The sequence below is a fragment of the Melanotaenia boesemani genome, chromosome 1, assembly GCF_017639745.1.
Source record: "Melanotaenia boesemani isolate fMelBoe1 chromosome 1, fMelBoe1.pri, whole genome shotgun sequence".
NCBI lineage: Eukaryota > Metazoa > Chordata > Actinopteri > Atheriniformes > Melanotaeniidae > Melanotaenia > Melanotaenia boesemani.
In genome coordinates this window covers 34,704,994-34,730,673 of record NC_055682.1, presented here as the reverse complement: position 1 = coordinate 34,730,673, position 25,680 = coordinate 34,704,994, and the positions used below count along the sequence as shown (strand labels likewise).

Below are 25,680 nucleotides of genomic sequence, written 5' to 3'. Positions count from 1 at the left end.
ACTACTGAAGTTTAACTCACATGATGAACAAATTCAACTATTATAGTTTGGTCAACATTTATTGTTTGGTTAACTGTGTTGTATTAGCAACAACACAACTCATTGTTATGCCCAAATTACATGTTGAATCAATGTATTTTTCCAATTACATAGTTTACCAATATGGCCCAACACAAACAATAACTAACCCATTAAGTTGCACAAAACCATTTGCCTTGGAAATTACTTTATTATACACAGGCTGCAGAGTTCTTTTGTGGGAGAGAAGTGACAGGTGGCTACATTACTAAATTAACTTCGTTCATTACAGGGGTACATAATGTAGCTCTTGGATGTCACCATGAGCCACACAATACAACCAGGCACACAGCAGAGCTGACAAAGTTGTAAAGACTTTACTTTGACTGCAAGTAAGAGTACCTGTAGAGTTCCTGAGACAGTTTGGCTGTGAGATGGAACCGTTAACAAAGACTGTAACAGACAGTAAAATATTCAAGATATTTTTTTATCTATACTCATTTTGGGGGAGTTCTTCCAAGATTCCAAAAAGCCAAAAGCTACTTTATTTATATATTATTACCCAAACTATTATTTTAGGTATATTCAAGACTGCAGGAGTCTGCCTAACAGGTAAAAATGTGCATCCCTTTAATGCTTCTGGGAAGTATTCTTCTGACACAGATGACATTTAGAGTGGTCAGCTTATTGAAAGGTGATAACAGACAATTACAGAATTCCAAGAGTAAACTATTTCTCTCACCTCCACTTCCTTCCAAGTGCATTGCATCAATGTTAACATGTTTTAAAAAAATAGTGAAGTACATATTCCCCATTCTGGACCTTACAGATCATATACCTTGGTTAGGTTAAACACCAACATTAGATTAGAAAAGAACAAATAGGTTAGAACTGGGAGGTGGGAAAGCCCTTTTCTACCAAGATGTTCATCCAGGAGGAGCAGGTTTTCAGTAGCTGCGTCCAAACAGAGTGTAGTACTGCGCAGGCTCCTTGCCACTAACACACATCTGGCCAGGCTGCAGGGTCTTCAAAGGAGAGAAGGGGATACAAAGGCTCTTGGCTCCCATGGATGGAGCGCCAGCCTCCAGGTCCTGGTCCCTACAGGAAGAAGAAAAATCATTATAATCCTTTTAATATAAACCAAAAGTTCTCATGTATGGATAAATTACATAATAATGTAAATGTGTTCTTAATGTAAAAACATATTTGATGGACACTTCTTCAGACATGTCAGACGTACTTGGCAGTGGTTTTCTTGATCCAGTCCTCACATTCAATTCCTCCACAAAACGGAATCTGGACAATCTATCAAACGAGATATGTGTATCATAAGATTATTTACTAATGATGAGGAGAGAGGGAAGTGTGTGTTGTGGGCTGGTTTACTCACTTTTCCCTCGTCCAACTCTTTCTGGAACTGTTCCATTGTGTCTGCAGCCACCATGTGAGTCTTCAAATCATCCGAAGCTCTAACAAAAATACACAAAGATTTAAAACTTATGATCTATTATAACTGACATGCTTGCTCTTTTCTTCTTGTATTTTTAAGACACACTGTCAACAAGCACAAATGGAGCTGTTTACTTACTTCCTGAACAAACTGTTCTGGATGTCCTCCAGCAGGCTGACCAGCCTCTTCTCCATCTCAGCCTCTGGGATTGTCACCTTTGCACCCGAGTCTCTCCTCACTGCAACACACTGCTTCTGCTGCATGTCTTTGGGGCCCACCTCCAGACGGATAGGAACTCCCTGGATGAGAGAGACAATAAGAAAGACAAGCAGAAACTTTTAATCACTTGTTGAGCTCTATTGTTTTCATTACAAATAATTAATTCTAACTAAAAAGTGCAAATATTCATATTAGAAAACCACTAATGACCTTTAGCTCCCAGTGGTTGAACTTCCATCCTGGCGAGTAGTTGTCTCGGAGGTCAGCCTTCACCCTGATGCCAGCATCCAGGAGTCTGTTAAGGTATTTAGAGCACTGAGCCAACAGTGCCTCTTTCTCCTGCTCTGGCAAGGATGCAGTGATCCCACATGGGATGATGACAACCTGGGAAAAGGAAGAGAAATGTTAAGTTCACTGTTAGTATAGCTAGTGAGATATGTGAAATTAACAATGTCCCTTAATGCTTTGTGCTGTATTGTATTATTCAGTGTAACTGTCCACCTGCAGACAGGCCACTTTGGGTGGGAGCACAAGTCCCATATTGTCTCCATGAACCATAGTGAGGACACCGATGGTCCTAGTTGTGATTCCCCAGGAGTTCTGGAAAGCCAGCTGCTTCTCGCCCGGCCTCTTTGGATCCTCAAATACAATCTCAAACATCTTGGAGAAGTTCTGGCCCAGATGGTGGGATGTGGCACCCTGCAGAGGTTCAATGGCAAGATGACATGAAGATTGAATGGAATATTTGCTTATTTAATTAGTTAAAACTTGCAGAAGTATATCCTGCTTTCTTAAATATGAAAGAAGGGAATCAAGTAGTTAAACCCAGCATGTTACCTGAATAGCTCGGCCACTGGCAGAGATGAAGGCCTCCACAGTAGTAGTGTAATCTCCTCCTGCAAACTTCTCCTTCTCAGTCTTCCTTCCCTTCACCACAGGAATGGCCATCAGCTCTTCATAAACCTTGGCATACAGATCCAGGATCTGCAGCACCTGCACAGACATAACACGAAAAGAACCACCATTATTTGTGTCGTGGCAAGTCAGTACCAGCTTTATGTGCTGTTAGGTAAGGTGAATGAAGACAGGTTATTGGCCTGAGGCTGCATTGTCAAGTCTGTTACCTCCTCAGCTGCCTCTTCTTTTGTGGCAAATGCTGTATGTCCCTCCTGCCACAGGAACTCTCTTGTCCTCAGGAAGGGTTGGGGGTGTTTGAACTCCCATCTCTAAAAGCAGGTGTGGAGGAGAGCATTAAGAAAAAGACCAGAGGAACAAAGAGCTTGTAATTATGAAGAAAATATAAAGAAGTAGGATTTTGATCACTGACCACAATATTACACCACTGGTTGAGCTTGATTGGCAGATCTCTGTGGGACTGAACCCATTTAGCATAAGCTGGATACATCACTGAAGATAAAATATATGGATTAGTTACCATGAATCAAAAGTTTAATTAAAAACAAAGTAAATACTTTAAAAGTTACATATTGAGTGTATCTACAGATGACTCCACCAACAAGCTGTTAGACAGACCTGTCTCACTGGTGGGTCTGACAGCTATGGGCTCTGCCAGCTCAGTCTTTCCTGAACGAGTTACCCAGGCAACCTGAAAAAGGGGGCACCATCATCAGTAAAGATTAAATTAGCCACATTGATGCTATTGACACAACCTTTTGTATTTTCTTTATATGCCCTTCGTACTAACCCCTAGAACAGTGATCCACAATCCTGGTTCTTAAGGTCTGGTTTCCTGCAGGTTTTAGGAGTTTCCCTGCTGCAGCACACCTAAGTCAGACTTGTGGAGCGCTTGATGTAAAGGTAATTACCCATTGATTTGAGTCAGGTGTGTTGTAGTATGTAAACTTCTAAAACCTACAGGACACCGGCCCTCGAGGATCAGGATTGAGGATCCCGCTCTAACATTTTAGCTCCTGTCTAACTTTCAGGCAGCTTAACATTAACCATGTATAAACAGGTTTCTGACATCATGACATCATAACAGCATAAAAGCGAGAGAAAAACCACAAAAATCTTTTTGGTATTCCGTTAAATGATCCACTTTAAGAACTCTTGTTCTGCAATGTCAGTGAGGTATACTACTCTCGTTTCTAAGGTTTCATTTCTTTTGTTTTTTCCTGAAATTTTCAGTTTATATTCCACGTCTACCATTTAAAATGTACTTAACACAATCAAAATGGTTATTATTTACCTCTGGAGCAAAGTCTGCAATGTGTGACTTTTCCTTCTCCAGCGCAGCCTGAGAAACAAACATGGGGAAGTAGCAGTTCTCCACACCCAGTTTCTTAATTTCCCTGTCGAAGAAGTCTTTAATAGCTTCCCAGATGGAGTAGGCCCAGGGACGCAGCACATAACAGCCGCTTACATCATAGTACTCAATCATCTCTGCTTTAGTGATGACCTGAAGAAGAAAGAAGATCAATTTTAAACAGGTTGAACTTTATACAGTGCCTTGCAAAACTATTCACCCCCTTGGCCTTATATCGAATTTGTTACATTGCAACCTCTAATTTGAATATTTTTTACAAATCAGAATTTTATTTGATGGATCTGCACAAAATAGTCCAAGTTTTGACGTGAAATGAGAAATATAAATACAAAAAAGACATTTCAAAAATAAAAAACTGAAAATTGCCATGTGCATATGTATTCACCCCTTTTGTTATGAAGGCCCTAAAATGCTCTGGTCCAACCAATTACCTTCAGAAGTCACACTATGAGTGAAACAAAGTTCACCTGTGTCCAATCTAAGTGTCACATGATCTATCAGTATATATACACCTCTTCTGAAAGGTCTCAGAGGCTGCAACATCTAATGAAGGGGCGCCGCTAACCAAACACCACTATGAAGACCAAAGAACTCTCCAAACAAGTCAGAGACAAAGTTGTTGAGAAGTACAAGTCTGGGTTAGGTTATAAAAAAATATCTAAATCTTTGATGATCCCCAGGAGCACCATAAAATCCATCATCATCAAATGGAAAGAACATGGCACCACAACAAACCTGCCAAGAGAGGGCCGCCCACCAAAACTGACAGACCGGGCAAGGAGGGCATTAATCAGAGAGGCAGCCCAGAGACTGAAGGTAACCCTGGAGGAGCTGCAGAGTTCCACAGCAGAGGCTGGGTATCTGTCCATAGGACCACAATCAGCCGTACACTCCACAGAGCTGGGCTTTATGGAAGGGTGGCCAGAAGAAAGCCATTATTTTCTGCTAAAAATAAGAAGGCACGTTTTGACTTTGCACAAAGGCACGTGGGAGATTGTCAAAATGTATGGAGAAAGGTGCTCTGGTCAGATGAGACTAAAATTGAGCTTTTTGGCCATCAAGGAAAACGGTGTGCCTGGCGCACACCCAACACATCCCATCACCCCAAGAACACCATCCCCACAGTGAAACATGGTGGTGGCAGCATCATGCTGTGGGGATGTTTTTCAGCAGCAGGCACTGGGAAACTGGTCTGAGTCCAGGGAAAGATGAATGGTGCTAAATACAGAAGTATTCTTGAGCAAAACCTCTATCAATCTGTCAGTGATCTGAGACTAGGACGGAGGTTCACCTTCCAGCAGGACAATGACCCCAAGCATACTGCTAAAGCAACACTTGAGTGGGTTAAGGAGAAAAATGTAAATGTGTTGGAATGGCCTAGTCAAAGTCCAGACCTCAATCCAATTGAGAATCTGTGGTCAGACTTAAAGATTGCTGTTCATAAGCGCAAACCATCAAACCTGAAGGAGCTGGGGCAGTTTTCTCTTGAAGAATGGGCAAAAATCCCAGTGGCAAGATGTGGTAAACTCGTAGAGACTTATCAAAAATGACTTGCAGCTGTGATCGCCGCAAAAGGTGGCTCTACAAAGTACTGACATTGGGGGGGGGGGTGAATACATATGCACATGGCAATTTTCAGTTTTTTATTTTTGAAATGTCTTTTTTGTATTTATATTTCTCATTTCACATCAAAACTTGGACTATTTTGTGCAGATCCATCAAATAAAATTCTGATTTGTAAAAAATATTCAAATTAGAGGTTGCAATGTAACAAATTCGGTAAAAGGCCAAGGGGGTGAATAGTTTTGCAAGGCACTGTATCCATTTTACAGGAACATACTGGAGTGAAGACTAACCTGAGAGTACCAGTCAGCCAGGTTGTCCTCTTTCTTGGCTTCTAAGCCCAACCTGAGAAGAGCCAAATAAATTAGTGTGCAACAAACCTTGACTGAGAACTAATGTAATAATAGCCATAAATACAATTATGGATGAATGCAAGTTATTTCTAATTTCACTTCACAAACAATTCAATTTTAAGGCATCTCATTTATCCATTTAAAAGCTGTGGAAAACTAACACACACTTCTATGGATGTGTCAGATCATGCCTGATAAGTTTGTCCATTCCATTACACAATTTTTAAAGCAAGATCAACAATGAACACACATCTTAGTCCAACCAATCATGCAACTCAAGGCAAGTTAGCTTTTTTTGCTGTTCACAGATGTGACAAAACAAAAACAGTTTGATGTTTTTGGCACCAAATTATTTCAATTATTGCATGTAACAGAGGAACAAAAGTTATTTTCTGTACTTTTTCTATGCCTGACATTATAATTATCAGATCTAATAATCATATTTTTGTAGTATGTGGCCATTTAAATGGTGCTAGGAAGCCAGAAACCAGACTATACAAGAACCTACAACCCTGCTAGTGGCTCTGTGAGGCTTTGCCATGTTAATATGCATACAATGAAAATGCTAACATGTTAATGTTAGACAGACACAATATGTAGCATGATAAATATTTTGGTTGATGAAATTAAATTAAAAATTCTTTATAATTCCCTGAAGGCAAATTATGGCGTTAAAATGCTAATATTTGCTATAGTTACCATGAAAATATCAACCTTAACATGCTAGGCAGACAAAACATGTAGCACATTCAACATTTTAGTTTGTGTTAGCATGCTAACATTTACCAATAAGTACAGATAATAATGGTAACAAGCCAATATTAAGCAGGCACAATATACATAGCATGTTCACTATTTTAGTAGTGTTAGCATTATAGCAATTACCAGTTAGCACAAATGATAATTACTTTATTGTGTTAGCATGCTAACATTAGCCAATTATCACAAATGATAATTTCAACATGCTTATGTCAGGTGGAGAAAATATGAGGCGGGTTTAGGATCAATATTGCTAATGTTTGCTAATTTCTCCCAAACAGAGTAGGCTACTACTTCGGTGGATGGTAATGTAAACTTGGAATGTATGCTAACTAAAGTATTGACATTTTGATCTGCTGGTGGCATTGAAGAAAAAGTCAGCTGTTCAGCAGTTGTTCTGTGGCTGCGTCTATAATCCTATGCTGGATTCACCCATTTGTTATTTCCTTTAACTGAGATTATGGATTCACTGATACCACATGTACATGTCGAGGTTATAGATAATGGATGATCATAAATGTATCGTATCATATAGTATACAAATAGACACTGAACACAGCCTCTTAAAATACAGACCAAATTCCATAAGAATCCAGCCAATATTTATCAAAACATTTCATTACAATCCGAAACGTCAACTCCATGGTGCCAACACAAGAATAATTCAACTGCTAAACAGCATGTACTTTATTCTGCGAGTTTATGCCATGCCTTGGTAGAAAATATAAACATACACCATTGGTAGTGTAGCACAACAACAAAACCAAAGACTTCAAGGCAGACAGGCATGAATAATGCAGATAAAAACCACATCCACCATTTAGACTCACCACATCTGATTACAAACAGTGTCTTCAGCCACTGAGCCACAGCAGTGTGTGGTTGTGTTAATAGATCATCCATCTTCTGCATCCTTATCAACATTAGCATGTACCAATATAACCATTTTTCAGAACCGTTTCACAGTAAGGGACTAAAAACCAGCAGGCAGCTGAATGTCTCTTATTAAAAACACCAGTCCAGCTAAACTCCAAAGATTATTTCCATCAACTGCTCGTGACCACAGGCTGACCATTCAATGCATTCTAAGAATACATCTCATTCAAATAAATGTGATGTGTTGCAAACAGACATCTGAGAAACTGACTTAGTTCATAGACTTTTTATTTGTTCAGACACTGCTTTTCATGTCTGGTGGATTTTAGCAAAATGACAGGACGACCAACTGTGATCCTTCCCGTTATCCTTCCAGATCTGTTTATTCCCTTCAGACACAAACATCCTTCCTAAAGTTTGAGACACAAATATTCAACCAGAAACAGGGTCATGATTTAAAAAGGGAACTGCATAACTTGTACTACTGGATGTAAAAAAGTACAGTAACATTTTGTTCCTCAGTATTATTAAAGTGATGCTCACATGATATTTTATCATTTTGCCAAAAATTAAAATCACATTTTATACAAAAACATAAAAACTGTAAATGTAGAACACATATAGATTATCAGTATGCATGTATTCCTTCACCTCTCTCCAGTTTCTCACCGTGTCTGTTTTTTGGGGCCTTGACCCTCTCCTGAGCTTCCTCCTCCTCCTCCTCCTGATGACTCCTTACCAGCACCTGCTTTGTCTCCTTTACCCTTCTTCCCCCCTCCTCCTCCTCCACCACCTCCCTGTTTCTCAGACTTATTCTCCCTCTCTTTGCGGTTTTTGTCTTCTCCTCCAGTGGCTCCAGGAGTAGTCACTGGTTTGTAGTCCTCTCCAGTGACACACTTGTATTGGCTCTTCAGGTCTAGAAGGGACTTTACAGCTTTGTCCACCTGGTCCTTAAACAGAACATCAGGAAGAGAGTATCTGGATGAAGTCTGGACCTCCACAAAAAGAACTCACTGGCTTGTTGGAAATACCCACAACTTTGTGTGATTGGTTCCTTACCTTGGGGGCCTTCTCAGTCTTCAGCTTCCTCACCAGCTCTCCCTGTTGAGCCACCATCGAGTAAAGTTCCTGTGCCTGTGGAGAACAGCTGGACTGGGTGGAAGCAGAGCTGACCTGGGTCTCTGCTGGGCTAGCTGGGGCTTGTAGCCCAGGCTTGTAATCTTGTCCGGTCTGCTGTTTGTACTCTGCCTTCAGAGCCAAGAGCTGCTTCACAGCAGCATCTACCTGATCCTAAGTAACAGCCAAAAATAAGAAAAACATTTAGTCAAAGCAGCACGAGCAGCTGGAGCACATCTGAGAGGGAAAACGGGTCATTCTCACCTTTGGGGCTTTTTCAGCCTTCAGTTTCCTGACCACCTCTCCCTGTTCAGCAACTTTCTCATAGAGTCCAGAAGCAGATGAGGCAGGACTGGGGGTGTTCTGAGCTGGAACAGTGGTCTTCTGGGCAGGAGCTCCTCCAGGCTTGTACTCCTGGCCTGTGACCTGTTTGTACTCTGCCTTCAGGGTGAGTAACTGTTTCACTGCTGCGTCGATCTGGTCCTGAAGAAGCACAAACACAAACTAGAAATTAATTTACAGACATTTTTACAATAATATATATATATATATATATAGTTTTATTTAATTATTTTTAATATATTTGTAGATTTCACAATTTACTCTTTGAATATAACATAGATCAAATTTCACTGAACCTGAGCAATGATAAGGTCTACCTTATCTTCCATGTCTTCTAATGGCATACAGTCATAACTGTATCCAGTGCACAGAAGAAATATTTATATTTCATGTATACTTAGATACGGATCACCCATTTATTTATTAATTTAATCACACATCAAAGCAGTTGAGTCTACATTGACCAATTTTACTGACATGACGCAGCCTTTCCATCTTTCTTTATTGGTACCGAGACATTTTTTGTAGATTAAACCAGCAGCAGATATGGAAGCTGTCTCTAGTCTGCTGTTCACTTATTACCCCTGATCACCATAATCCAACTGGGTTGTTCCCCATCGGTTAATTATGCATGTACAGATCATGTGTTCTGGCATTTGGAAGACCAAAGAGATTGTTACTATAATTTAAAATTAGACTAGTGACTGGTTGTTTCCACTGTGTTATGGGAAAAAAAGAAAATAAAAAAAAAAAATCAAAGGAGATGGACCAGAGATGTGCCATTATTAAATAAAAAGACCTATCAATAGTTAAGGATGTATATGGAACCCACTCTTTTGTAAACACTGACACATCATCAATGCTAAACTATCCAATGAGCAGTACCACGACTAAACTGCATCAAAGCTGTGTCTGGACATTTGATTGTTTTTCATTACAACATTTACGATTAATCTCTTAATCTTGTTTTAATGTATTACCATCAATATTTTAAGAGCTAGTTTATAAACAGGCTGGCACTAATGTTTGCAGTGTAGCTTTTGAATACCTTAGGGGCTTTTTCAGACTTCAGTTTCCTCACGACCTCCCCCTGCTGTGCAACACGCTCATACAGGCCCAAAGAAGAGGCAGAAGATGATGAAGAAGAGGAGGAGGAGGAAGAGGTGGTCACAGGGGAGGGGGCAGAGGTGGCAGTTGTGACCATCCCTGGCTTATAATCTTGACCAGTGAACTTTTTAAACTCCGCCTTGAGAGCGAGGAGCTGCTTCACTGCGCTGTCGATCTGGTCCTGGTACCATTGACAAATGATTTTATAGTTGCGGGTATTTAAGACTGAACTCGACTTTCATGCAAACGGAGCAACGAAGAAAAACAGCGGCTGGACCAATCAGATGGGCATGAGCCTAACAGGACGAGACATGCGACTCAATGGACAACCAACGGGGACAAGGATGGGATGAATAGATATTAAGCCGTTAAGGGAATTAGTGACCTAGGACAAGAGCAGTGGCTATACAAATATGTGGATGTGAACATGGTGCGAAAAACAACCCATACCTTGGGCGCCTGCTCCGCTTTCAGCTTCCTGACCAGCTCGCCCTGCTGGGTGACACGGGTGTACGGACAGGAGACGGGGTCTGATGCAGGGGTGGGTGCAGATGGCGTGGAGGTGGGTGCAGATGGCGTGGAGGTGGGAGGAGCCATGCCGGGTTTGTAGTCAACACCAGTTTGCTGCTTAAACTGTGCCTGCAGAGTAAAGAAAAGAGGAGACTAAAAATCTTCTTAAACACAAAACTGAAGCTCTTCATGCCGTTTAGCTGCAGCTGACAAACCTTTAGAGAAAGCAGCTGCTGAACCGCCTTGTCCACGTCCTCTTTAGGAGCTTTGGCAGCCTTTAGTTGGCGGACAGCTTCGCCTTGTGCTACAATGCTGGAGAATACATCAGCTGCTGAGGTTGATGCAGGAGCTGGAGCTGCAGCTGGAGCAGATGCTGGAGGAGCTTTGGTGGTGGAGGCAGACTAAGAAAAAAAACAGAGTAAACAATAACTTTTTTTTTCCTCAGGAGTCAAAGATTACAGTATTCTTTTCCCCTTCTGTATTTAATCATTTCCTGGGTCCTCATTTATCAACCATGCATAGAAAAGTTTCTAAATTCTTGCGTAGGACTGAAACTAGAATGTCTGAAAGTACAAAAAAATCTTCATTTATCAAATGTGCATACGTACACTGGTAAGTACTCTCTGTTGATCTAAATAACCATACTAGTGCATGCATTCAGAAATGTCTCCAATTGATCATATATCGTAGTAGCAGTCCCTTTAAGAATGTGTGAATGGACTTTGTTTTCTCTCCGAAATCATGGTAAAGAGGGCGAAAAAGAGGAATTTCTCTGACACCGAAATTGAGGTACTTGTAGCAGAAATAGAAAGATCCAGAAAATACTGTTTGGAACACTTAATGTAGGTGTCAACAAAAGGAAAATATGGCTTGGTGAGGTCTTTATGGGAAATGAATGTAAGTTGTGGCCAGAGAAATTATCACGTTATATCTCCAATCTTGAAATGTTCTGGAGGCAAAGAATCCCAGGGTAGACAACAGCTGGATGTGCACTGGGATGGCTATGGTGTGTCATGTGGAGCGCAAGGTTCTCCAAATGCTCCAGTAGTGCAAGATAAGCCATGGCACATCAGTTTTCTTTTCAGGTTGTCCTGTCACAGCTTCTCTGGTTTACCAATTATATAAATTATATATTGCATGACAAACTGAGAACTTTGATTAGGTAATGTAATTCCTGAACAATATGACTTAGTGTGTTTTACTTGTAGTTTTTCTGTTCTACTACTAAGTTTTGTACTTACACATGGTAAGAATTGTTCTTAAATTTCCACTTTTTCCTTCACACAAGCACAAGTTAATAAATCCCATACTTTGTGTGGGAATGTTCAGACGTACACATTAAGCACACTTCTGTGCGTCTGCACTGTTGATAAATGAGGCCTCTGGTGTCTTTAATTCTGGGATTAAAGCCAGTCAAGCTTTTTATTTGTCTAACCTTTGAATTACCAGTTTAACCGGTCACCAGATTCCTGCTGCTGCCTGCTGATGCCCTAAAATAGTTTAGTGATTTCTGTTTCACTTTGTAAGTTGTCTCCATAACTGGAGAATGTTTTGACAAGAGAGGATCAGAGCGCTTACCTCTAACTACCAAGCTGACTTGAGGTTAACAGTGGAGGTCTGGCTTAAAGTTTAGGATGTTTCTGTGAGCTGCTGTCAGATCATTTAATAGTTTTTTTTTTTACGTTCCACTAAGCTGGTTCTGGTTCTCTAATTTTTATTTAATTAAAATTCAATTGTAAATTACAAAACTATTGCAAAATTGCAATCTCCCTCTTGGATAAATAAAGTATTTTTCCATTTAAATGTCATTTTAACACTAGACTTGTTATACTGGGACAAACACTGTAATCTGTTATTTCTGTGAAGATAAACCATTTCCCTGAACTGTGGTCCTTTACAGATATTCAGGATACAGTGGAGGGACAGGTAAATATAAACTGGAAGAGATATTTATAAACACACGATAATGTGGCTCTAGTGGCAGCCTGGCGGTGGAAAACTAGACCAGTTCCTAGCTGGAACCACCTTAGAACTGGCTCTAGCAACAGCTCTAAACAAGTACTGGAACTGCTTTGCATGAAAGAGTATTCGAGAACTTGGAAGAAGCTGAAACTGAGAATAAAGACAGGTGTGACGTAATTAAAGGGTGTTTGCATTTTTCCCCTTCTTACGATGTTGCTGGGGGCCTGGCTCTTGCTTTTATCTTTGGATCCAGCAGTTGGCATGTCTTTGGTGTGACCATCAGGAATGTAGAAGAGGACACAAGGACTCTCCTTACAGCTGTTGGGACTGCAAACAAAGTGAGATGTTGATACAGAAGGAAGCAGAGTAGGACAGAACTGAAGATTTTATCTATTTTTCTAATTTACCTGACTGGCTCGTAGGGCTGGTCACAGATGTAGAAGCCCCGCCTCTGGAGCTGGATGATGTCACCTTTCTTCAGGTTTTTCAGACAGGGGTCTCCCAGCATCTTCTCCTCCAACTGCAAGCAAAACAGCCGAGATGACATCAGGATAAAAAAATAAACTGAATTTCACACACGCTGCACACACAAAGGGCTCACCTTGCTGTTTTTATTAATGTACTCTTTGAAGTCGTCGTCTTTGCCAAGGACAGCTTTAGTGATGATGGGTTGGTAGTTGACGCAGATGGTGGGCAGCAGGGGGGCACCGTTGGTGTCAGCCAGCCACGTGATCTTTGTTGTCTTCTTGTAATCTTTGTTGTCCAGGTTTAGACGAGCCTCTATGGACAGGACCTTGCCATCGGCGGCTCTGAGCAGCGAAGAAGGATGAGACATTGCAACATTACACGAAGCTTAAAGACTAAGATGAGCTGAGGAGCAGTTAAACTTACTTGTTGATCTTGGTGATGATGAGGTTACCCCAGTTGATGAAGGTGACCACTTCTCCCTCTGTGAACGTCTCCGCATCGGCTCCTTCAATCATAACTCGAGGTCCATACCAAACCTCCTTCATCCCCACATCAGCATTCTGAACGGACACAGAAACATCATCATCATCATCATCACTGAGCTAAGGGTTCTTCCAAAAGGAAGAAGACTGAATCCCAGCACTTGTACTGCTGAGAATGAGTGTTTGCGTGTGTGTGTGTAAAGATCCCAGCTTTAAATATAAAAGATGATGTTGATTCCTCAAACCCACTCCAAAGCAAATCAAAAGATGACATCAGTCCTTCCCTCATCCATCTAAAAAAACAAAAACAAAAAAAAAAAAAACCCTGACCTAACTACCAGAAGACTTTATTAAACAATCTCAGTTTCACCATTATGTCACATGTGCACTTGTGAATTAGGCAGATCTGTGTGGTAAAACAGGAACAGTCTGCCAACAAGCTGTTGGTCCCGTTAAAGCTTTAAATTAAGCTAAATATAAAATTAGTCCTAAGCATGGTGGAAGTCTCAGTGGCAGAGAAAACAGTGTACAGAAGAAATTTATACTTGTGAAGTATGTATTTGTAAATCAAGTCATTTCAGTGTGTCATTAATCAGTCAAATATGACTGAACCTGATTCCTCTGCAAAAAAAACATGGCATGCAGCAGCGTTTGAGGAATCCACCTCAGCTGCAGATCAACCTACATGTGACAGGACATCACTACGCTCTTGTTGATAGACTTACAAGTTGTCAAAGCAAACAAAAAGCTAAATTTTAATCTGGTTAATTCATATGTCACTTTATTTTTGGTAAACAATCCTGCAAAATACAAGAAATCAGACTGCAAGTATAAAAAAAAAAAAAAAAAAAAAAAAAAATCTACCAACCTTAGGATGTTTGGCCACTTCCTTCATCTCCTCTGTCGCCTCTGGGACAAATACAGGAACCACATATGAGCTGGACAGAGCTGTGTATCTGGGAGCAACTGGGTCAATAACCTAACAAAGAAACAGAAAAAGCAGCACACATCAGCAGTCAGAAGAAAGAAACAGAGGAGTGGCATTTTATAACAGCTTCCACATATAAACCATCTGAATAATGAAAGGACAAAGCAGGAAATGAAGAAAATTAATAAAGTTTATTTGAAAACAAACTAGAACAAAAACCCATCCAAAGACAGCCCAGCTCTGAAAGTGATAAATGAAGAAGGTAAGTCACACGAGGAGAAAGACGAGTTGAACTCATGAGTGAATTGGGTCCGTTTGCAGGTTTGGGACGCAAGCTTTTATTCAGCCACCACCCACTTCTACTATTTTACCAGCCAGTTCAGAGTTGATGACAGTTTAGTTATTTCAGTTTACTAAACATCAACCCGCCGGCAGTGGGACAAATGACAGGCGTGCCGGGTGGTCAAAGAAACTTAAAATGTTCAATAACCCTTTATATTTAGATTCACTGCTTCCTCTTCCCAATCAGAGCTCTCTCTCCTCATTTATCTTGGTGCTGGCTCCACCACCACAGCTCACCCTGCCAACTCTGTCCTCTCAGCTGATTAACCGATTGAGATCACTGAGACAGATGAGGGAAACAAACAGCTATGAATACCCAACCAATAGGAAATGTTTAACACTTCAAATTCTCAGGTAACCTGAGCAACCCCAACTTGTTTTAGAGGGTAAAAATATTATTCTTTTGAGTTCCTAAGCCAGAACATTTAAAGAAATTGAAGATTGATGAACAGAAAACATGACTAAATGATAATTTTTCTTATTATCTAGACACCAGTCTTTCTACAAAGATTCCTTAAAACTTTGTGTAATGTTTCTAAAATAAAACTTGAAGAATTTTCCAGTATTTATGACTGTGAATATATGGAAATAATAAATAAAAGAATTAAAATGGTTAAAGTAAATTAAGTGTCTTTGAAGCAGAGAATATCCCTGAAGTCAAATATTTGCATTTTTTTCAAATAAGTCCCAATTTAGTCATTAATCTAACCCAAACCAAAGACTTTAGTATGTACTATAACCTTTAATCTCTAGTGAACACACTCCTTAGATTCACATTCCTCTCCAAGTATCTGTTTGGCTGGTAAAATAGTGCAGGATGCTGGTGGACCTTCAGGTTCTGTAAGCCAGCGCAAGATGAAAGCAGCATGGGTGAGAATGAGGAAGAGAAGGAGGAGGACGTGGTAGAGGAGTACCTTCAGACAGCTGACTGGCAGCTTGGAAACAGAAGAGTGAGATGCTGTTTAATGTCAGATACAAGGAGGGAGGAACAGAGAGAGGAAAGAGGCAGAGACACATTTACACAGAATGGACCGGTCACTTCATTTTCTCTTGTCACAACCTTGAGTAAAGCCTAACTTTGTTCCTTTTCCTTTTTATCTGAAAATCACAAAAACTAAGTCTGCAAATCTTTGAAGTACCTTCAAAAAACAAACAAAAAAACAAAAACAAACATGGCTGGCAGAGCTAAAGAAAGTCAATGCTGTGACCATGACTACATGTCTGAATAAAATGGTTATGCAAACAAAACAGCGTTTGTGTACACAGCAAATCAAAAAAAGAGAAGCAGAAGTGGAAAGTAAATGTGTTCATACAGAAAGAACTTTTTATTCAAATCAGTGCAAAGCCAAATTATGACAGATCTGCTATGAACCAAATCAGACTGCGCCTCAGATTCACATGCTAGTTCATCTCTAAAACACAGCTCAGAAGTGGCTAACATTAGCAGTCTAATTTTTCAACTTCAACATTTAAGCAAACAAACAGCCCAAACAGAGGAAAAACCAATAAATCAGCATCAAACTGCCTATATTTACAATTTGACAGTCTTGCTTTGCCACTGGGTAAAGGCCTAACGCCCTGAAAATAGAAATTATCACAAAAATTTAAAGTATTTAATGAATTGGCCAAAGTCACTCAGCATTTCTAGGTGGACCTTTAAGTAAGGCTCATGAAGTTAAAATTAAGCTGTCTTTCTTCTACATTCATCAATTTCCATGAACAGAAGCAGTTTGATGAATCATGACTACTTGGAGTCAGCCTTCTGTGCACTATTTTCCAACAATGCAAATGGTAAAAGTAACAGAGAAAAAGAATGCTGGTAACCACATTAAAACATACTAGCGCCATGCTAACATCAAGCTCTTTAAGTAGAATGAGACCGTCTGGAAAACTCCAGGGAAAACAGGCAGGGAAGAATGGGGTTAGCTCAACATGCAAATGAAGCCCTTTACTAAAACAGATATAACTTTGTTTATAAATCTGAACCTGACTAACTGTGACTAAGTCTGTCAAAACATAAATATTTACCATCTATCCATAAATTAACATTGGGCTCATTTTACCGGACAGCTTCACACTTTCTACTCGACTCTGAGGTGATGTAGCAATTACCAGTGAGGAAAACCACACAGAGGAGCAACACTGACATACAAACCGTTAAAATAACAACAAATACTGAATGTGTGACATTAAATGAGTTAGAAAGTTTGGTTTTTGATATGTTAATTATTAAAGGAAATGATGTTGGGGTAATGAGGATGGGAAAGCGGAGATGGCAGACGAAGGTATGTCACAGAATGAGAAGCGCAAAGCAAACAGAAGCCATGCTAGCAGTGAGTCCTACAGGAGGAGCTTCAACCTGTCAGGTTCTGCCATGTTCATTCATCATGTAGGTTTATAATAATGGCAGAATCTGAATGGCCCTCACTATTCCACTGAATATAAAGTAGGCCTTAGTATAAACCCTTAACCATCATGAAGCCAGCTTAGAAACAAGCCCTTTGTCCTAGCATGGCTAATATTAGCCACCAACACGGCTAATGTTAGCCACTAGCATGAGGTGGTTTTAGTTTCATGTTTCTGCTAATTATGACAATGAGAAAGTACATCTGTTAAGTAGGTCTAACATTGAACATGATCACAAATTTAGTGTACAATGGTACAATATAGCATATATCTCTAACAATGCTTAAAATGCATTTAAGAAAAACAATTACATACAAATAAAAAAGTAAATGTATTTTGGGTAAACTTATCACATATATAGCCATGTGAAAAATGCTATACACCATTTCAGTTCTAAGGCTTTACATATCAGGACATTAAAAAAAGACCAAGAGGTCCTTGTCAGGTTGTAAAGTACAGTAAATACAACTTTAGATAAACGACATATATTACAATGTGTCATTATTTAACAAAATTAAGCCAAAAAGCAGAAGAAATGTGAGGAAAAACTACCCTCTCACTAGAGTTAGGAATTAGGAATCATATGTACTTTATTAACTGATGACCAACAGGTGTGAGCACCTCTGTAAAAGCAGAGGTTCAGGCAGTTTGCTGGACTGGCACATTCATGTATGTGTTGATGCCAAAGAAGACTTCTGCACTAACTTTAGAGAAGCAAGTTCTGCTCATTGCCCTGGGAAGAGTTAGGTTATTTCTAAACAAGTTGTTCTACGACAACATAAGTTACTCATATGTGGAAAAACAGTTCAGTTGCCAATTTTCTTTAAAGTGGGCAAAAAAAAACAACAAAAAAAAAAAACAAAAAAAAAAACCAAGAGCTACTTCTGACTCTACAAGTCTTGTGTGATGTAGAAGTTTATGACAGCACAATTTGAAAAAGACAAATATAGAACAAATATGGCTTGCTTGGAAAAGTTACCAGCAGAAAGGCGGGCCTCTAAAACAGGAGTCCTTTCCTGGAGAGCTACTATTCTGCAACTTATAGATGCAACTCTTCTCCAACACACCTGAATCAAATGGCTGATATCTCTCATCGGCATGTCATTCAGCTCTGTGAAGGCCCGGTAACAAGCTATTCATTTGATTCAGGTATGGACTCAAAGCATATCAGTATCAGAGGTGTAGTGCTACTGGAATTTCACCCCACCACTTTTTGCTCCAGTGGCACCTAGCTGAAATTCATAAACATACATCTGTACTCAAGCCGTGGTCTCCAACCTTTTGTCCACAGCAGCCCAGTTGTTATACTGACCATGGTAATTACCATTTAACTTATTAGTACATCTTTACATACAGAGATTGAATTATTTTTCCAACTGCTGTGAGCTCATACTCATATAGGACTGAAAATAAACATCTGCACCACTTTATAGCCATTGAGTTAAGCCTGAACTACTGTGTGTACCAAAGTACTCAAGAATTACACGTGAAGCCATTTATCTGACAGCTTGACTGAAATGTGGTCATACAACAAGACACGGGTTCCTAAACACAGGAGCAAAATCTACAAAAAAAAAAAAGATTCTACAATTTTCCAGTCCTGTGCATAAGTTAGCCTCCATGAAATAAAGCAACTTTTTGAAGAGGACTAATAGACCAAACACTGTCAAACTATGACTCATGCGGCATTTTTGGTTTTCACACACAATTTCTGCATTTTGGTTTAATTTTTACTAAATGAAATCATATAATATGATGTTGTTCATCTTAGACTGCATTTACCTACACAGACACCAAATAATGACTAGGTGAATTTTTAAAATTATGTCCTGATATATAAAAAGATATATAAAAGTTGTACCTTCTTATTAAAGGACCAGATCTTGTCCCACTCCATGTTTACCACTGACCTAGATCCACCCTAAAAAAAACAAGAAAAAAGGAACATTTACAAATATGAGTGTATTTAGGCACAGATTATAGTATAACTTTATTTATAATGATAATTTTTAGAAACTAATATCTAAAAAGCTTCCAGTCTATAAAAAGGCAGGAAAAATTATTTCCTGTATATATTCAATCCAATATAGTACACAGGCTTTTCTCCCATCAGACCTTCATTATAGCTGACAGACGTACCTGAGCTGCTATGAACTGCTTCAGACCCTCCACAGTCATTCCTCTCCGCAGGACTCCTCTGACAGTCGGGAAACGGGGATCATCCCTGGAGGATGAAATACATTCAAGGACAAATGGAGGTAGAGAGAGCAAAAAAACACCTGAATTGAACTACACCTACCATCCATCGACGTATCCCTGATCGACAAACCAGGTTAGCTTTCTCTTTGACAGCACCGTGTTGTTAAGGTTGAGTCTGGCGTACTCCCAGATGTAGGGCTTCCTGAGGCGCAGAGTATCAATTATCCAGTAAAACTGCTCGTCTCGGTCGTGGTACTCCGTGGTCCTTAGAGCGTGGGTCACACCCTCTAAACTGTCCACGATTGGGCAGGCAAAGTCGTATGTTGGATAGACTCTGGAGGAAAGGGGAGTAATGTGGCAGTTTAATCAATTTCTGAATATTTGCAATATTTACATAAATATTTTAGATGTTAATGTGCTAACTGGAAAATTGCTGCTTCAACTCAACTTAAATTTCTTAACCAACATAAACCAAGATTATGGTTATCCAAACTGAGATAGGTGATTTGTAAAATTTAACATCCACTGAGTGGATCTTGCCAAAAGAAAAAACATTGTCTTTGCTTAGTGTGTAACAAGAAGCAGTACAACCACAGCATGAAGCTGCCACTGCCGTGCTTCACTTCTTTCCAGTGTTTTAAATTCGGCTACATTCGGGATTACACACCAAATATATTTAATATATAAAGGGATGAAACCGTCACTGTTTAGTAGTGAAGCTGCAGCGTTTGGCAGCAACCAATGTCATCTTGACTATTTATGATACCCCTTTTTTATTTAGCAAATAAACCTACATCAGTTTGAAGAGGAGTAACCTCAACTACCATTGTAAAATTGATGCATACGAACATCGGTGCAGTTTCTTCTGTCGTCATCTCGCTAATGCAGCTCTCAGGCATAAAAACACTGAAGATCAGTGCAGTTAGTTTAACCCTCTGGTGCATGAATTATTACAAAACAGTACCACATTTTTTTAATTAAATATTTTACTTCTACAGACATGCACATTTATGTTTTTCTGTTTTTTAATCTTATTTTAACTTTTACTCAGTGTATTGATTTTTCTATTTGATCTATGAAAATATTTATAAAATAATATCTTGTCATATTAATATAAATTTTCTATTAAAACACCTGGATCATTTTCTTGTCCTGTTTATCACCGAGGCAAACTTGGTAATTACAATGTATGTATATATAATATATTAAATGTAGTTATTCTTTATATGTGGCAGAGTATTGGTGACTCACTAATGTCCAATAAAGTTGCTAACTACGATCCACACCCATGCATACATTTAAAAACAGCCTTTAAATATGTGTCCTCTGTAGTGGACACTATGCATCAAAGGGTTAATTATGCTGCCTTGGTCTATTCCTCATGTTTCTAGCAGCAGTTTTAGAAAACTTAATGCAACAATTATGTTAATAGGTGATATAAGACTGAATAAAAATCCTAATCATTATTTACAGTAAATTCCCATGATGTTTTCCCAGTACCTTAACCCACAGACTGACTCCATCTTAACCATCTTGGATTGCAGCTAACATCTATTTCAGCAGGAGTTGACATGCATGACAACATGTAGGATCCCAAGACAAAATCATCATATGCTAAATTAAATTTGTCACTGTCCACAAATCTTTTCATCGCTGAAACTAAAACCATGTCTTTATTCTGTACTGAAGTCTTCTTAGATGCAGTTACTAGATAATTTGGGTTTAAGTAAACACTGCTGAAAGATTATTAAAGCCAAATACTTGTAGGTGTTTCCGGTGCGGGGGTGGGGGGCGTTCTTGCAGCGGTAGAGGGTGGGGTCTCTCAAGCAGCCATTGTTGGAGTTCATGTCAATCTTGGCTCTCATGCAGCACGTCTGACCATACTCTGTCCCGGCTTTCATATCCGCCCACATCTTCATGTTCTGCTCCACAGCTGCAGAAGAGTGAGAAGATGAAGCAGATTAGTTTGCATCTTTAGCATTTACCGAGTAGCCCTGATGGTGATGAGTTTCCTCTTGCGTACTATTGCTTCTGCATTTGGACTCCACACGTTGCTCCCTCTCCTGCTTCATCTGCTCAGGGGGGGTGTTATCTATGTAGGCTTTGCCTTCTGCAAGCAGCTGCTCTCCCATTTTCATGATGGTTGGAAAATGATCACTGGTGTAGGTGAGCTGGTCAGGTTGGATCTGGAGCATGGCAACATCTTCCAGGATCACCTGTGGCAAACATACCAAATAAATTAACCATTCTGAAATGCTTTTTCTTCACCTGTTTGATGTAAAGGCAGCTCAGATTTCACTTGAGTAGAAAGAAGAAGACATGTCAAAATCACCTTCTCAAAATCCTCCTTCTCCTTCTCAGGGTTGGTGTCATCAAAACGCATGATGAGCTTGCCTTTGAAGGTGACCTGGTAATGCTGGTTGAGGAGGGCAGCCTTGGCATGACCAATGTGCAGGTACCTGCTCACAAAGGGCAGCAAGATGATCCCAGTTAGACAAAGAGGAAGAAAAAAAAACAAAACAAAAAAACGGGAGCTTCTTCTACACCTCAGATCAAGCCTTACCCGCTGGCTTCAGGAGGGAATCGAACCACCACCTTGCCCACCTCAGCTCCTGGCAAATCCACAAACTTCCCAACATCCTGCTTCTTCTCATCTGACTGCACATAAGCAGACGCACACATAAAAAGTTAAATCTGGCAAATAAAATGGAAACTTTTTCTTAAAAACTGTACAGTTGAATGCGTGTGTTTTCTTTTTCACATGACTTTGCAACTGAAACAAAACTTACATTTGATTTGGTCATTGGAGTTTTCTTACTGGTGTATTTGTTGCCCACAGCAGAAAAGGGAACCTGTGAGCTCAAGAAATAGAACCAGCGGCTGACATGGAGGAAAGACTTACTCTGGCTTGGCCAATCACTATGACCTGCAGAGAAAAAAAACAGGACTGAAGTGCTTTTCTTACATCCTTATTGACAGAGACTTCAACCTGAAATCAGAAAAACAGAGAAAGATTAGTACATCCTTGATGGGCCTGACCTTTGAGGGCAGCCCAAACAGACAGATCAGCTAGGGTGAGGGCACGTCCAACCAGAAAGGTCCGCAGGGAGAGGGCCTTGTCCAGCTCACCCAGTGCTGCAGTCAGAGTGGGCTGATCACACACATGTCGAGCGCTGAACTCCAGCCAGTGGTCCACCTGAAGACACAGTGTCCAATGAGAATCGCAGATTCAAAGTTACTACAAAATTTACCAAGCAAAAACAAATTCTCACCTCAGTCTGCTCCATCATGTTGGCTCCATAAAGACCGAGAGCAGGAGCCACCCGGGCCAGGTATCGGCTGATGGAGTTGGCATCGTTAAATTGGACTGAACTGAGAAAAGGAAACAGAGCAAAGACTGAGACATCCTGCATGTTTACAAGAACATTTTTTCTTTTTTTAAAGAATGCTACTCCAACTTAATCATCATATTGCAAAGCAATTTCCCTCTGGGATTAATAAAGTACATTTTATTTTTCATTCACTTCATATTTGACAATAATGACACCTACTCTGAGATGTGTAGCCTGTTGTCTTTGCCTTCCTCCACCGACACCTGCACGGTGCCCTTCACGTGCTCTGCAGCCAGAAGCGCCCCTGTAAGCATCAGAAAAAAATACTATTTGCGTCATTTTCCCTTTTACAGAGCAGAAAATCTGGCTAAATGTGGCTTTAGAAACAAGTAAGCTTTCGTGAGTACAGAAGTGTTTAGAAAAGACAGTTGGAAGCTCCACAGATCTGGAAACCAGCTGAACTGGTACTGTGGTATAAATTATAAATTATTGTGGTATAAATTAGATTGTTTTCAGTTACTCTGATCTGTCAACAATCAGTAATTTAGTACCTTTCAAATGTTATACAGGAGATCGTTTCACAGACATGCTGCCTTTCTTTTTAACATGTCAATGCAGAAAAAAGTGGTTAGATGTTTCACATGCTGCGGGATGGGGGTCTAAATAGTATATATGACACTTTGTTTATTTGATGTGATATGTGAGATTTATTTGAACATTTCAAACAGTATTGATATAACAGATAGCATGCTCAAATATTCAATTTCCTTTTAATTAAAATCTTATCTTTTATATTAAAAACAAACAGTACTGGTGGTAAAACAATTACTAATGCTGTGTATCCTGTTAACAGTACTGCCTTTCACCGAAAATATTTGTTTGATGCAAGACTAACGAGATATCTTAATTTTAGCAGAAAAAAAGGTATGCTGATAGATTGATTGATGTTCTAAATATAATTTCGCAGTTACTGACAATGACAATAAATGATTGAATCTTAAATCTTCCTTAACAAAACCAAACTTTTTTTTTTTAATAGATCAACAAAACCACCATCAAGGAATGTATGCTACTCCACAGTAAAGGTGTTGGTGCCGAGGAAACTAAACAGAAACTGGTACCTATATTTAAATACTGTGCACTCCTTATCCCGTATTCCACGTTTCAGGATGCTTGCATCAGCCTGCTGTCTTAAAATGGCAACAAGATGGCGCTGTTTTAAGCAACATCAAGGCTAGTCATCAAATTAGCTAACTCAGCTACAAAATGTTGTATAATATCAACTAAAAGGCGTTTAATAGACATTATCTAATACGCTGCAAAATACTGTGGCAATGCATCAGATTATAAATACTTAAAAAATATATAAAATTTGACAAAAACACCTAAAGCTACCCAACCAAGCTAACAAGGCTAAGCTAATGACAGCAGAGTTACAATGAATTCTGTGATTACTGTGTGTAGTTTTTAAGTTCATAACAGCTTTTCCGCGTAACAAACTACGTTCATAATGAAAGTCGAAGAATAAATTGAAGCTGTTTGAAAAGGAAGCGATCACAACATTCCCACATGTTGTGGTTTATGAGTGCCACGCCGACAATAGCTAGCTTAGGCTTGTTACAAACAGACATGTATCACGAGTAACATGAGAAAGCTGCCTCTGCAACCACTTCCACATCTATGGTCATCCCGTACAACCACTTTCACTCACATGCAGAAAAAATGCAAAGTCTTTACTACATTAGAAGTGCTGTGTCTTATCTGTATCTTATATTTAATCCAACTGGTCTTCAAATAAGAAAATATAGAAATTCACAATTGTTTTTAGCTATATGTATATGTGCTATTATTGTGATACATGTTACGCTATTACAAATAATTTTCATGCAACATATGATAACTTATTCTGGGGTAAAAAATGTTCCTTTTTTACATAAACTAGAAAGTGAAACAGCTTTCATTATTTGCTATGTTGACCCATGCTAACAGCTAAACCGGCTGACTACTGTCACCGGGTGCGTGCGTGACAGTAGCTATATTTTCATCTATCGCAGAAAGCAACTCACCTAAAGGCGGGTTGCTTGAGTTGATGGTTAGATTCAGCGCCATACTGCCAGATCCCTCTTTTAGTCAGATGTCGAGTGACTGATAATTAGACCCCAGTAAAGTGAACCGACAAGCAAGACTTCTCTCCACGCTGCACCAGCCAACTGCCAATAAACGAGACTTTTTTTGTTTTTATGACGGGTAACCAACAAAATGTGCAACACTGCCCCCAACAGACCAGGAGCATAAACGTCTTAAATCAAATCTTCATCTTCTACGCGTTAACTTGCGGTTGGCAAACAACGAATTGCATGAAATGTGGTAAGTAAGTAAGTAAGTAAGTAAGTAAGTAAGTAAGTAAGTAAGTAAGCAAGTAAATAAATAAGTAAATAAAATAAATAAATAAATAAATAGACATACATAGTCTTTAGAAACAAATTGCCTAATTTTCATTCCTTCTTTTGAAATTTAGGCATTGTTTGTATTACTGCTACCTAGCGGATTTATCTACAAATCTAATCTTTCATTTTTTGTGCCGATCTTTGATCTTTAAAACATAAATCTTTTATTATTTCATGTATTTTTCCTTTATCCCTGCAGTTAATTTTATTTGTCAGCGGTGGTTTCTCTCAGCATTTCTATCATCACGTCATCACCAGCTTTATTTCACATACAGTGCTGTGCATACATTTTAAGACATCTTTATTTTTCTTTTTTTTCTTTTTGGTATTGTGCTATGGTTCCCCTTCTAAATGTCTTTCAAAACCCCACTGGCTTCTTTTTCACTTATTTTTAGCCCAGGTCTTGTACCTGACTATTTTTAGAGGAAGTTATACTTTTACTAATAAAATAATAATAATAATAATAATAATAATAATAATAATAATAATAATAATAATAATAATAATAATAATA

At 39.3% G+C, this 25,680-nt stretch overlaps 1 protein-coding gene across 3 annotated transcripts; it reads right to left on the bottom strand.

The window, feature by feature from the left end:
• Positions 1-209: 209 nt before the first annotated feature.
• On the bottom strand, positions 210-24,942 carry eprs1 (glutamyl-prolyl-tRNA synthetase 1). Of its 3 annotated transcripts, XM_041981252.1 has the most exons (36): positions 24,786-24,942; positions 22,939-23,023; positions 22,660-22,759; positions 22,427-22,583; positions 22,177-22,313; positions 21,951-22,045; positions 21,720-21,846; positions 21,411-21,603; positions 21,149-21,320; positions 19,488-19,721; positions 19,328-19,412; positions 19,050-19,109; positions 15,697-15,717; positions 14,381-14,491; positions 13,454-13,590; positions 13,164-13,371; positions 12,970-13,082; positions 12,772-12,889; positions 10,816-11,001; positions 10,541-10,729; positions 10,032-10,271; positions 8,906-9,124; positions 8,585-8,815; positions 8,195-8,475; positions 5,831-5,882; positions 3,897-4,106; positions 3,221-3,293; positions 3,015-3,094; positions 2,812-2,913; positions 2,525-2,680; positions 2,189-2,386; positions 1,898-2,071; positions 1,607-1,767; positions 1,409-1,487; positions 1,259-1,323; positions 210-1,116 (listed from the first exon to the last, which is right to left on the bottom strand). In XM_041981252.1, the coding sequence occupies exons 1-36, from the start codon at positions 24,826-24,828 to the stop codon at positions 966-968; spliced, it is 5,043 nt and encodes a 1,680-aa protein (XP_041837186.1). In that variant the 5' UTR covers positions 24,829-24,942; the 3' UTR covers positions 210-965. The 3 variants fall into 3 exon arrangements, with proteins under 3 accessions (XP_041837186.1, XP_041837203.1, XP_041837193.1); XM_041981269.1 differs by lacking the exon at positions 10,032-10,271; XM_041981259.1 differs by lacking the exon at positions 15,697-15,717.
• Between the last annotated feature and the right edge of the window lie 738 nt (positions 24,943-25,680).